Source organism: Delphinapterus leucas, chromosome 10, assembly GCF_059928025.1.
Source record: "Delphinapterus leucas isolate spDelLeu-1000000601 "Yukka" chromosome 10, BTC_Dleu_Yukka2, whole genome shotgun sequence".
NCBI classification, from domain to species: Eukaryota; Metazoa; Chordata; class Mammalia; order Artiodactyla; family Monodontidae; genus Delphinapterus; species Delphinapterus leucas.
In genome coordinates, this window is record NC_143138.1 from 55,854,386 (window position 1) to 55,867,936 (window position 13,551).

The window sequence follows — 13,551 nt, forward strand, 5'->3', positions numbered from 1 at the left end:
ACGCTACGGCGCCCGCTGTGGGATCAGGCTGAGGTTCACCTCCAGCTGAGACCACACCCTTGCCAGCTCCTTCTCCTGCCCCATCCTGCTTCCCTCATGTTCCACCTCCCGAGGGCACTCCCACAGCAAGTCACTTGCACAGGGATTCCTGTCTCAGGCTCTGTTTCTAGGCAGTCCAACCAAAGACAAAACTCACCACCCTTGGAAGCAGGTTCAGCAGGAGAAACTCAGCACGCTGACAGCCCTTCAGAACTGCTTCTCATTTACAGCTGGCCACAGCCACCCTTACACGCCCTTCAATGGCCTGTTAGTGGTGAATGACAAAATGCCCAAATGGATTTTAACCACCTCCTTTTTTAAGTCCAGCATAGGTGGTCTTACTCTGGAATATGCAAGATGATAGCATCTATTTTCTTGTGACCAAGAATGAAATAGCTTCCTTTGACTTCCTGACATTATATGTATAAACTTCCAGGCATATGACAGGAGCCTGCTAAATGGTAGCCATTATTTTGGATTTTAAAATAATATATTGAGGACTCATTGCGTGCCACATGCTAGGCTCTGTGATAAGCATTATCTCATTCTGTCCTCATAGGGACTCTTCAGGGGGACACGGAATCATCAATCCTGCTTTACTGATCCTCATTCGTAAAGCTGAATCTCAGAAAACATTCAACGCCTGGACCCAGGATGCTGCTTAATTTCTTATCAAATATTTTTCTCACCGAGCCTCGGTTTCCCTAAACCAGTCTCCCTTTTCCAATTTGGTGTTCCACTGACTTCAACCAGCGGTGACTCAAGCCGCGGGTTCTAGCTTCTTTCCTATTGACACGTTTCTTTTTTTCTTCCTTTTTTCCAGATCTGTGTGACTTCTGAAGAAGAACAAGACGGCTTTATCAGAGTCCTCAGTGGAAAGAAGAGAGGTCTGGTTCCCTTCGACGTTCTAGAAAACATCTGATTGCTGGCCCCTCCTCCTTTTGCAGTCGGCAAACTCACCTCACACTGTGTTAACCCAGAGGGGCTGCCGCGCTGACCCGCCACCCAGGAAACAGTGAGACAAGACTCAAGAATCTGAGACTGTGGGGGAACAGCCACAAGGCAGGAGGCGCATCCCACAGCACATCCAGGCTGCCCAAAGATGGGGGTGAGGCTGAGAGAGTCGGCCAGCAGAGCCGAGTAACCACCGCCATCCCCCAGGACTCAATTCCCTCCCTGTCCATGTGGTGTCAGTTAACCCACTGGAGGATGCTCCAGTCTGTGGAGTGGCCCCAGTTGAGGCTCAGATCCACGTAGCCAAGTGTGATTCTGGTTCCAGACCTTTGTCCCCAGTACCGACCAATCAGCATCATCACATCTAAGCCCCCAACAGTCTCTCTGCAGAGCATCAGGAAGCCCTACTTCCTAGCCCCCAGTACTCCCCACAAGCCCCTCACTGTGATCGAGCTGTCTCTCTGGCCTCCGAATAAGTCCTGGTGGCCTGCGTTAGATGTGAAGGATAAGTTGATGTGGCACCAACTGCAAAGACATGATCTGCCCCAAAATTGCTGTCAGGCAGTCCCTCCGGCTACTCTAGTTACTGACAAAGGTGACGGAGGCAGGATACGAGACATGGAAGGAAACAGTGGGCCCAGTGGGGTAAGGTGGGGCAAAGAGCTCTTAGTTAAAAAAAAAAAAAAAAAAAAAAGAGCTCTTAGTTATTGATGATTATACAGCCCTTTCAATTATGAAGTCCTTTCCCCAAGGAGATGGAGCTGGGGAAGTGAATGTGGAAAAAAGTCTCCATGAGTGCTTCATCTTCATTTGACATCCTCTGTCTGGGGACGGTTTCCCCTCCTGCCATCCTGTAGGACTCCCTTTTGAAGGGAGTTTGAGCCCACCTTGCAGGGAACCAGAAACATGGAGGAGAACTAAAAACAGCATCTTAAGAGAAAAGTAGCCAAATAGGAATCCATTCTTCTTTAGGGCAGAATATTATGCCCCAGCAGATATAAAGTGGAAAATAATCCTTAATGCTTCATCCCTCTGAAAACAGAGGAACTTGGGGCCTATTTAGCATCAACTAGAGGAATCTCTGTTACTCTGTATTTGTACTAATGTTTACAAGAATGCAATATACTGTGATGCCTTCCTCCTCAAGCCTCCTCCTAGCATTCACATTTGCATCTTATCAGTCATTAATGCAGTTAAACTTCAATTCACAATGACCTTCGAATTAATGTCGGTTTGGTTTATTTTGTTACGGAGCAATAAAATCATTAGAACAATTGGTTTTTAAAAGACTTAAGTGGATGCATCCTGTGCATGTAAGCATTATTTCCCAAACCAAAGCATCATTAGTCTCCGTTTATTTCTTTTGTTACTGCTCAGTGTGAAGTTGGGAGCTGAGATGGGATGGCTGCTGGTTTCACAGTAGTTTGGATGCCTTACTCTCGTTTTAAAGCCAGCATCCTGGATTTCCTCCCTCTCTGATACAACATGCAAAACTGAGTGTACAGAATCAAGATGGATTCTTCGAGAGCCAGGGTGGATAACATGACTGCCATTCCATAAAATGGAACACCAGAATACAAACACTCTTTGCCTCTAATTCAATATTCCATTTAATAAAGACAACACAATGGCTGGAAAGAGCATAGAAAACATGTGTCCTGATCTCTTCTTTCTGTTGGAATATCCACTGAAGCTTTTGGGTACAGTTTTGTTACATCCTATGCAAATTTAATCTGCATTTTAAAAACTCAGTTTTGGGCTTCCCTGGTGGTGCAGTGGTTGAGAATCTGCCTGCTAATGCAGGGGACACGGGTTCGAGCCCTGGTCTGGGAGGATCCCATATGCTGCGGAACAACTAGGCCCGTGAGCCACGACTACTGAGCCTGAGCGTCTGGAGCCTGTGCTCCGCAACAAGAGAGGCCAAAATAGTGAGAGGCCCGTGCACCGCGATGAAGAGTGGCCCCCGCTTGCCACAACTAGAGAAAGCCCTCGCACAAGAAACGAAGACCCAACACAGCAAAAATCAATAAATTAATTTTTTTTAAAAAAATCAGTTTTCCTTTCAAAGTTGAACAGAAAGAGGCTACGGTAGCCAGTCTCCAAGGTGATCCCCTCAACGATCCCTGCTTCCTGACATTCTTGACTTTGTTTAGGCCCTTCCCACACTGAATCTGTGCTGGTCTTATGTGGCCAGTAGACTGCAGCAGAAGTGCTTCTCCATGATATCCGTGGCTAGGTGAAAAAAACTCCCTGAAGCTTCTGCCTTGATCTCTTGGAACACTCCCCCCTGGGAACCCTGAGCCGCCATGTAAGTTTATCTACGCTGAGGCCACAATGCTGGAGAGAAACCAGTGTGAGACCACACATTTCTGCAGCTGAGAACAACCCAGACATCACAGAGCAGCAATCATCTGGCTGAGCCATGCCCAAGTGTAAGATTTATGAGCAAGATAAATACGTTTTTTAAGTCTGGGAGTAATTTGTTACACAAAAATAGATAACTGGAACAGGGACTTTGTAATTTGAGCCAGCGTTAGAAAGGAGAAAAAAAACTTTTCTGCACAATGTGGCCCATAAGTTGTTGCAAACATCAAGTATTGGCAGGAGGTTAACCCTCCAAATGCAAGATGTCTAGTGCTCCTTAAAGATCTGGAGTCATGCAGATAATCAGAGAAAAAAACAAGATGTTCCTTACAGCACAGATTGCTATGGATGCTTATACACACACACACACACGCAAACACACATACACAGATTTTAGGAGCCATCACTCTGTTTCTCCTCCTGCCTGTCTGCGGAAACGGCAAGGACAAAGATTGCTATGACCTACCAGAGTCTTTTTTTTTTTTTTATCTTTATACAGCAGGTTCTTATTAGTTATCTGTTTTATACATATTAGTCTATATATGTCAATCCCAATCTCCCAGTCATCCCACTCCCCCCAACTTTCCCCCGTTGGTGTCCATGTTTGTTCTCTACATCTGTGTCTCTATTTCTGCCTTGCAAACCAGTTCCTTCTGTACCATTTTTCTAGATTCCACGTATGTGCATTAACATACGATATTTGTTTTTCTCTTTCTGACTTACTTCACTCTATATGACAGTCTCTAGATCCATCCACGTCTCTACAGATGACCCAATTTCGTTCCTTTTTGTGGCTGAGTAATATTCCATTGTATATATGTACCACGTCATTTTCCATTCGTCTGTCGATGGGCATTTACGTTACTTCCATGACCTGGCTATTGTAAATAGTGCTGCAATGAACATTGGGGTGCATGTGTCTTTTTGAATTATGTTTTTCTCTGGGTATATGCCCAGTAATGGAATTGCTGGATCATATGGGAATTCTATTTTTAGTTTTTTAAGGAACCTCCATACTGTTCTCCATAGTTGCTGTGTCAGTTTACATTCCCACTAACAGTGCAAGAGAGTTCCCTTTTCTCCACACCCTCTCCAGCATTTGTTGTTTGTAGATTTTCTGATGATGCCCATTCTAACTGGTGTGAGGTGATACCTCACTGTAGTTTTGATTTGCATTTCTCTAATAATTAGTGATGTTGAACAGCTTTTCATGTGCCCCTTGGCCATCTGTATGTCTTCTTTGGAGAAATGTCTATTTAGGTCTCCTGCCCATTTTTTGATTGGGTTTGTTTTTTTAACATTGAGCTGCATGAGCTATTTATATATTTTGGAGGTTAATTCTTTGTCCGTTGATTCATTTGCAAATGTTTTCTCCCATTCCAAGGGTTGTCTTTTCACCTTATTTACAGTTTCCTTTGCTGTGCAAAAGCTTTTAAGTTTCATTAGGTCTCATTTGTTTATTTTTGTTTTTATTTCCATTACTCTAGGAGGTGGGTCAAAAAATGATCTTGCTGTGATTTATATCAAAGAGTGTTCTTCCTATGTTTTCCTCTAAAAGTTTGGTAGTGTCCAGTCTTACATTTAGATCTTTAATCCATTTTGAGTTTATTTTTGTGTATGATGTTAGGGAGTGTTCTAATTTCATCCTTATACATGTAGCTGTCCATTTTTCCCAGCACCACTTATTAAAGAAACTGTCTTTTCTCCATTGTATATCCTTGCCTCCTTTGTCATAGATTAGTTTACCATAAGTGTGTGGGTTTATCTCTGGGCTTTCTATCCTGTTCCATTGATCTACATTTCTGTTTTTGTGCCAGTACCATATTGTCTTGATTACTATAGCTTTGTAGTGTAGTCTGAAGTCAGGGAGTCTGATTCCTCCAGCCCCGTTTCCCTCAAGATTGCTTTGGCTATTCAGGGTCTTTGCTTTGGCTATTCAGGGTCTTTTCTGTCTCCATACAAATTTTAAGATTTCTTTGTTCTAGTTCTGTAAAAAATGCCATTGGTAATTTGATAGGGATTGCATTGAACCTGTAGATTGCTTTGGGTAGTATAGTCATTTTCACAACATTGATTCTTCCAATGTAAGAACATGGTATATCTCTCCATCTGTTTGTCCCATCTTCAATTTCTTTCATCAGTGTCTTATAGTTTTCTGCATACAGGTCTTTTACCTCCTTAGGTAGGTTTATTCCTAGGTTCTCTTTGTTGCAGTGGTGAATGGGATTGTTTCATTAATTTCTCTTTCTGATCTTTCATTGTTAGTGTATAGGAAAGCAAGAAATTTCTGTGCATTAATTTTGTATCCTGCTACTTTACCAAATTCATTGATTAGCTCTAGTAGTTTTCTGGTGGCATCTTTAGGACTCTCTATGTATAGTATCATGTCATTTGCAAACAGTGACAGTTTTACTTCTTTTTCCAATTTGTATTCCTTTTATTTCTTTTTCTTCTCTGATTGCCATGGCTAGGAATTCCAAAGCTATGTTGAATAATAGTGGCAAGAGTGGACATCCTTGTCTTGTTCCTGATCTTAGAGGAAATGCTTTCAGTTTTTTTCTTGATGAGTCTAGCTAATGGTTGATCAATTTTGTTTATCTTCTCAAAGAACCAGCTTTTACTTTTATTGATCTTTGCTCTTGTTTTCTTTGTTTCTATTTCATTTATTTCTGCTCTGATCTTTATGATTTCTTTCCTTCTGCTAACTTTGGGTTTTGTTTGTTCTTCTTTCTCTAGTTCCTTTAGGTGCAAGCTTAGATTGTTTATTTTAGATTGTTCTTGTTTCTTGAGGTAGGATTGTATTGCTATAAACTTCCTTCTTAGAATTGCTTTTGCTGAATCCCATGGTTTTGGGTCATTGTATTTTCGCTATCATTTGTTTCTAGGTATTTTTTTATCTCCTCTTTGATTTCTTCAGTGATCTCTTGGTTATTTAGTAATGTATTGTTTAGCCTCCATGTGTTTGTGGGTTTTATGGTTTTTTCCCTGTAATTTATTTCTAATCTCATAGTGTTGTGGTCAGAAAAGATGATTGATGTGATTTCAGTTTTCTTTGATTTACTGAGGCTTGATTTGTGCCCCAAGATGTGATCTATCCTGGAGAATGTTCCGTGTGCACTTGAGAAGAAAGTGTAATCTGCTGTTTTCAGAAGGAATGTCCTATAAATATCAATTAAATCTCTATCTGGTCTACTGTGTCATTTAAAGCTTGTGTTTCCTTATTTATTTTCATTTTGGATGATCTGTCCATTGGTGTAAGTGAGGTGTTAAAGTCCCCCACTATTATTGTGTTACTGTCGATTTCCTTTTTTATAGCTGTTAGCATTTGCCTTATATATTGAGGTGCTCCTATGTTGGGTGCATATATATGTATAATTGTTATATATTCTTCTTGGATTGATCCCTTGATCGTTATGTAGTGTCCTGCATTGTCTCTTGTAAAATTCTTTATTTTAAAGTTCATTTTATCTGATATGAGAATTGCTACTCCAGCTTTCTTTTGATTTCCATTTGCATGGAATATCTTTTTCCATCCCCTCACTTTCAGTCTGTATGTGTCCCTAGGTCTGAAGTGGGTTTCTTGTAGACAGCATATATATGGGTCTTGTTTTTGTATCCATTCAGCAAGCCTGTGTCTTTCGGTTGGAGCATTTAATCCATTCACATTTAAGGTTGTTATCAATATGTATGTTCCTATGACCATTTTCTTAATTGTTTTGGGTTTGTTTCTGTAGGTCCTTTTCTTCTCTTGTGTTTCCTACTTAAAGAAGTTCCTTTAGCATTTGTTGTAGAGCTGGTTTGGTGGTGCTGAATTCTCTTAGCTTTTGCTTGTCTGTAAGGCTTTTGATTTCTCTGTTGAATCTGAATGAGATCCTTACCAGGTACAGTAATCTTGGATGTAGTTTCTTTCCTTTCATCACTTTAAATATATCGTGCCTCTCCCTTCTGGCTTGTAGAGCTTCTGCTGAGAAATCAGCTCTTAACCTTATGGGAGTTCCCTTTTATGTTATTTGTCATTTTTCCCTTGTTTTAATAATTTTTCTTTGTCTTTAATTTTTGTCAGTTTGATTACTATGTGTCTTGGGGTGTTTCTCCTAGGGTTCATCCTGCCTGGGACTCTCTGCACTTCCTGGACTTGGGTGGCTATTTCCTCTCCCATGTTAGGGAAATTTTCGACTATAATCTCTTCAAAAATTTTCTCGGGTCCTTTCTCTCTCTCTTCTCCTTCTGGGACCCCTATAATACGAATGTTGTTGCATTTAGTGTCGTCCCAGAGGTGTCTTAGGCTGTCTTCATTTCTTTTCATTCTTTTTTCTTTATTGTGTCTCGCAGCAGTGAATTCCACCATTCTGTCTTCCAGGTCACTTATCCGTTCTTCTGCCTCAGTTATTCTCCTATTGATTCCTTCTAGTGTAGTTTTCATTTCAGTTATTGTATTGTTCATCTCTGTTTGTTTGTTCTTTAATTCTTCTAGGTCTTTGTTAAACATTTCTTCCATCTTCTCGATCTTTGCCTCCATTCCTTTTCCAAGGTCCTGGATCATGTTCACTATCATTATTCTGAAATCTTTTTCTGGAAGGTTGCCACTTCATTTAGTTGATTTTCTGGGGTTTTATCTTGTTCCTTCATCTGGTACAGAGTCCTCTGCCTTTTCATTTTGTCTGTCTTCTTGTGAATGTGGTTTTTGTTCCCAGGCTGCAGGATTGTAGTTCTTCTTGCTTCTGCTGTCTGCCCTCTGGTGGGTGAGGCTATCTAAGAGGCTTGTGCAAGCTTCCTAATGGGAAGGGACTGGTGATGGATAGAGCTGGGTGTGCTCCGGTGGACAGAGCTCAGTAAAACTTTAATCCGCTTGTCTGCTGATGGTTGGGGCTGAGTTCGCTCCCTGTTGGTTGTTTGGCCTGAGGCGACCCAGCACTGGAAACTACATGCTCTTCGGTGGGGCTAATGGCGGACTCTAGGAGGGCTCACACCAAGGAGTACTTCCCAGAACATCTGCTGCCAGTGTCCTTGTCCCTATGGTGAGCCACAGCCGCCCTCTACCTCTGCAGGAGACCCTCCAACACTAGCAGGTAGGTCTGGTTCGGTCTTCTATGGGGGTCACTGCTCCTTCCCCTGTGTCCTGATGCGCACACTACACTTGTGTGACCTCTAAGAATGGGGTCTCTGTTTCCCCCAGTCCTGTCAAAGTCCTGCAGTCAAATCCTGCTAGCCTTCAAAGTCTGATTCTCTGAGAATTCCTCCTCCTGTTGCCAGACCCCCAGGTTGGGAAGCCTGATGTGGGGCTCAGAACCTTCACTCCAGTGGGTGGACTTCTGTGGTATAAGTGTTCTCCAGTCTGTGAGTCACCCACCCAGTGGTTATGGGATTTGATTTTATTGTGACTGTGCCCTTCCTACCATCTGATTGCAGCTTCTCCTTTGTCTTTGGATGTGGGGTATCTTTTTTGGTGAGTTCCAGTGTCTTCCTGTCGATGATTGTTCAGCAGTTAGTTGTGATTCTGGTGCTCTCACAAGAGGGAGTAAGCACATGTCCTTCTACTCCACCATCCTGAACCAATCTCAACCTACCAAAGTCTTGAAGGTTTCCACAACTCAAGAAATGGCTGGAAGAATGACCACAGTTTTGGAATAGGGATGAGATGAAGACCTCAGGAGACAGACCCAGGTGAGGGGACAGGAAAGGAGGGGAAAGTGCTAATATGAAGAAGAAAAAGGGGGCCTGGGGATATTCACAGTGTGAGGGAACAGCCTTGCATCCCCTTACCTCCCCCTGCCTCCAGCTAAGGGATGGCACACATCTAGCTAAACCACAGGCGCCGTGCCCAGCACTTCACCAGCAGTGCTGTAGGATTGGATTCCATCGTGGTGAATTTGAAATGAAGAACCGATTGAACCTTCCTCAGGGCTCCAGGGGGTGAAGAATAGAACTTCTTTCACCCTCCCATCACTAGCAGACATCTGAGGCACCTCTAACGTGGGCAGTGGGGCTGCAAAGAAAGCCCATATGTAGATGTCCAGCTGGCTACTAGCAGGATTGATTCCACAGACTGCTCCCCCCCACAGCTCTATACCACACACACACACACACACACACTCCTATCAGGATGAAGAGTCCAGCATCTGTATTACATATTGAAAGCAACTAGTGAGATGGTAGAAACTTTAATTTAGAGTTTGTCCTCTTTGCTATTAAAGAAAGAAAAATAAAATCAGTGGGAAGATCACAACACATGTAAATAGCCTGGTGCCGAGTATTGCTAAAAGGCAAAAAAAGAAAAGAAGCACCATGGAAGTCCAAAAGCTGGTCCAGATCACTGGCTGCTCCAAGGACAAAAGAGCCAGGAAGGAAACCTACTGTCAGCCCCAGCCTACAGACAGGCCCAGGTAGCTATGAAAAAGTGTTGTGTGCTCAAATAGAAACTTAGGTTTAAATAAAGTGATCTAGGACTATGGAATACCTATTAGCATCAAGTAGAACATTCCAAGGAATATAGTTTGGAAAGTTCTTCAGTAGAGAATTCTTATATAATATCGGGTCCACCTAATAGCCCCTTTCTTCCTACAATATCACTAAGATACCTATGAGGTATTGCAAAGGACAAAAGTGAGCAATCATAGTAAAAAATGAAGGCTGAAAGATAGTCTACTCTGGAATCTAAGTCAGCAGGGAGTAGAAGAAAGTGGGATCTGTGTCCCCAAGGGATGAAAAACTCACAAGGAAGAGTGGCTTTTTCATGTTCCGATAACTTTAGCAAATACTGACCAGCAGGGCGTAGGCTGGTGGTATAAATCTGAGAATAAAAGAAAGTTCAGCATCACCCAAAATAGCATCCCCAGGAAACTGAGTGAGCAGTTGCGTTCCACAGATTTATCACAGAACAAAAACCCTTACAAACAACTCGGACAAAAAATGACATCCTGTAACGACAGTTTGATGACATCCTGTAACGATCTCTCAGATTTTTCTCAGTTGCCATTCTGTTGTGTGCTTTGTATAACACCTGGTGTTTTTGACCCTTGGAATATGTTTTTTCCTTAGCTTCCAATAAGGAGTTTTAAATAGTCCTCAGTCTTCCTGTGGGTAATAGAAACTGTTAGTGGTACCTTGAAATTTTAACAAGTTAATAGCAATTTATTTTATAGTTCCTTTTTAAAAATGAGAACGTGGCAGATCTTTTTTTATCATCTCATCATCAAGATTAAACAGCTATTAAACATCTTCCATGTCTTCATGGAAGTCAGGATATACTGAAGTACTGAACATACACCCTGGAAAAGGAAAATACCTATGTCCAAGGAAAATGATCGGTCATCTTTAGATTTCCTACACTGGCCTCATTTACTCAGGTTCTCAGGTTACTCACCTGACCCCATGTTTTCTATGCATGGCAGTATTTTTGTTTGTCTACTACTACTTTTTTTTTTTTTTTTGCGGTACACGGGCCCCTCACTGTTGTGGCCTCTCCCGTTGCGGAGCACAGGCTCGGGACGCGCAGGCTCAGCGGCCACGGCTCACGGGCCCAGCAGCTCTGCGGCATGTGGGATCTTCCCGCACCAGGGCACGAACCCATCTCCCCTGCATCGGCAGGCGGACTCTCAACCACTGCGCCACCCTGGAAGCCCTACTACTCCTTTTAAACCAGCTCTTTGAAAATGTGCTTATTAGTTCATTTATTTTCATTCTTTATTAAGGTAAAAACTCATCCAGGGCAACAACTTTTCCTGAGTTCAGCTTTGACCATATTGTCATTCATTTTAAAATGCTCTGTAATTACAGTTTTGATTTTTCTCTCAAATTTTTTATTTTGTGTGTGTGTGTGTGTATGTATGTGTATGTGATTAAAACCATTTTCAGAAAATATGGTCCATCTGCTTCCTGCTCTGAGGAATTAATTGGATTTTTTTGTTGTTCTAATATGTGAATAGTCTTACTAATGTTCAATGGATGCTGGCAAAAATGAAAAGCTATGTCTGCAGTCTGTAAATCTCAATATGTGTCTACTAAATAAATGCTTAAAGCATTCAGGTCATCTATGTTCTCATTTATTTTTGCTAATGTGCTTTCTCAAAGACAAGGAAGTCAAGAGCAAGCAGCCGTGGGACTGAAATGAGAGACACCTTGCAAGGACTTCCAATCACTTCTTTAGTGCCGGCCCTTGGAGGAAGGAAATGCCAACCAGGGCTCTCCACCACAGCTTCCCCCTCTACATTTAGGATGAATCACCTAAGTCATTTCCTAAGTAAATGTTCTCTTTAGCTCCCTGGAGAAAACTGTAAAGAAGCTAGTTTTTTGTTTGTTTGTTTCTTTATTTTTTTGGCTGTGTCGGGTCTTAGCCGGGGCACACAGGCTTCTCTCTAGTTGTGGCATGTGGGCTCCAAGGCGTGCGGGCTCTGTAGTTTGCGGCACACAGGCTCTCTCGTTGAGGCACGCGAGCTCAGTAGTTGTGGCACGTGGGCTTAGTTGCCCCGCAGCATGTAGGATCTTAGTTCCCCAACCAGGGATGGAACCCGCATCCCCTGCATTGGAAGGTGGATTCTTTACCACTGGACCACCAGGGAAGTCCCAAGGAACCAGTTTTAAGAGAAGAGATTCTAAAAATATTCTTGGAAATTTTCAATATTGGTTCAGGGAGTTTTAAAAGAAAGAAAAATTACAGCAATCACTGTTGGATGAGAATCACATCACAGCTCCAGTTTGTGCCACCTACAAAACTAGTGGGTTTTTTTCAGAGTCAGCCCCAAAGCCAGAAACATCTTCCTACAGCATTGTTTTGATCCTGTTGCCTCCATGCTCAAAACCCTCTAGTGGCTTCCCAGGCTCTACAGAAGCAAGCCCAGCAAGTCCAGTGGCCCCAGACCAAGCTCAGCACCTCTGAAGCGGCATAACCCTGACCAGAACCACTTAGCTGGCATCTATCACTTCTTGCTTGACTGGTGGTAATTTTTTTACATTTATTTCAGCGAATATACCCTAAACTCCTTGAGGGTAGAATGCCAGGCTGGATTGCCTTGGAGAAGGATATCACTATCTTTGTGATAAGTTCGGAGTACCATGAGTATTGACATCATCAGGAAAATCCCCAGCCCGATCTGTCATGACCAGCACACCATCTATTAGCACATCCGTGTCATGGCAATAGACGACCATGACGTCTGCCGGTAACATGTTAAATCAGTCAGCAAAGCCCACCAGGTTAGAGATGAAATTCAGGACCTGGACTAGAGATTGGATTTTGTTCTGTCCTTGGCAGGGAATGCAGTTCCAGTCCCTGTCACAAAGTGAGGCAGATTCATCACCACCTCCAGAAAAACAACTTACAAAGCACTTGCTGACATGGCTCCACAAGGCCCTTTGTACACCTACCCCTTTCCATTTGTATTGCTTTTAGACACACCTCAGGTTGGGTGGAGGAATGGGGAAAAAGACTGGGAATTGTTTGCATTTTATTATTTTTAAATCTCAAGTTATGAGTGATGTTAAAAGTAAAATGTATTGAGTAAGCTCAGCTTACTCAGCTGACTGTTGATGTGAGTGAAATGCGTGCTTATTTGCTTACCAATGTCTTCTTTCCATGCTGAACACAAAAGGATTTTTATTATATTTCTAATTTGAAATTTGGATAATTACAGCAAATAGACTACTTTTGCAAAGTCACCTTTCCAACATACCGCAGACAAGAAGCAATGAGGGATTCTTGGTGATGATTTACTCTTGGAGAAATAGACATTACACTCCTGACCAAACAGCAGAAATGGAATGACCTGAAGTACCATGATTTTACTGCACAGGTAAGCTTTTTAAAATCATGCTTCTGGTTTCTCTTTAACATTTGTATTCTTCAGTTCCTTGGAGCTTCCTTCCCAGAACTGGATGTATTTGGCCTCCCCTTCACAAGGATTCAGCTGTTACTAGTTTTCCACTTAAACAATCTTTTTTTTTCTTTTTGGCTGTGCCACAAGGCTTACAGGATCTTAGTTCCCTAACCCGGGATTGAACCCTCACCCTCGGCAGTGAAAACACGGAGTCCTAACCACTGGACTGCCAGGGAATTCCCACACAATCTTTGTTTCAAGGAGTATAATCAGTTTCACAAATGCACAAGGATAGTGACATTATTTGCTTTTTTATAAGTCTAGGTATACTAATTTAATTATATCATACTAATATGGTTAATTAATATATTATGCCAATAAG

General features: G+C 42.3%; 1 protein-coding gene across 1 annotated transcript in view; it reads left to right on the top strand.

Moving 5' to 3' along the window:
* Positions 1 to 6,936, top strand: part of STAC (SH3 and cysteine rich domain) — a 106,542-nt gene extending 99,606 nt beyond the window's left edge. The window contains exon 11 of the mRNA XM_022553798.2: positions 863 to 6,936. Coding sequence (XP_022409506.1) covers positions 863 to 961 — 99 coding nt within the window. The 3' untranslated portion in view covers positions 962 to 6,936. The remainder of the gene's footprint in view (positions 1 to 862) is intronic.
* Positions 6,937 to 13,551: the final 6,615 nt, after the last annotated feature.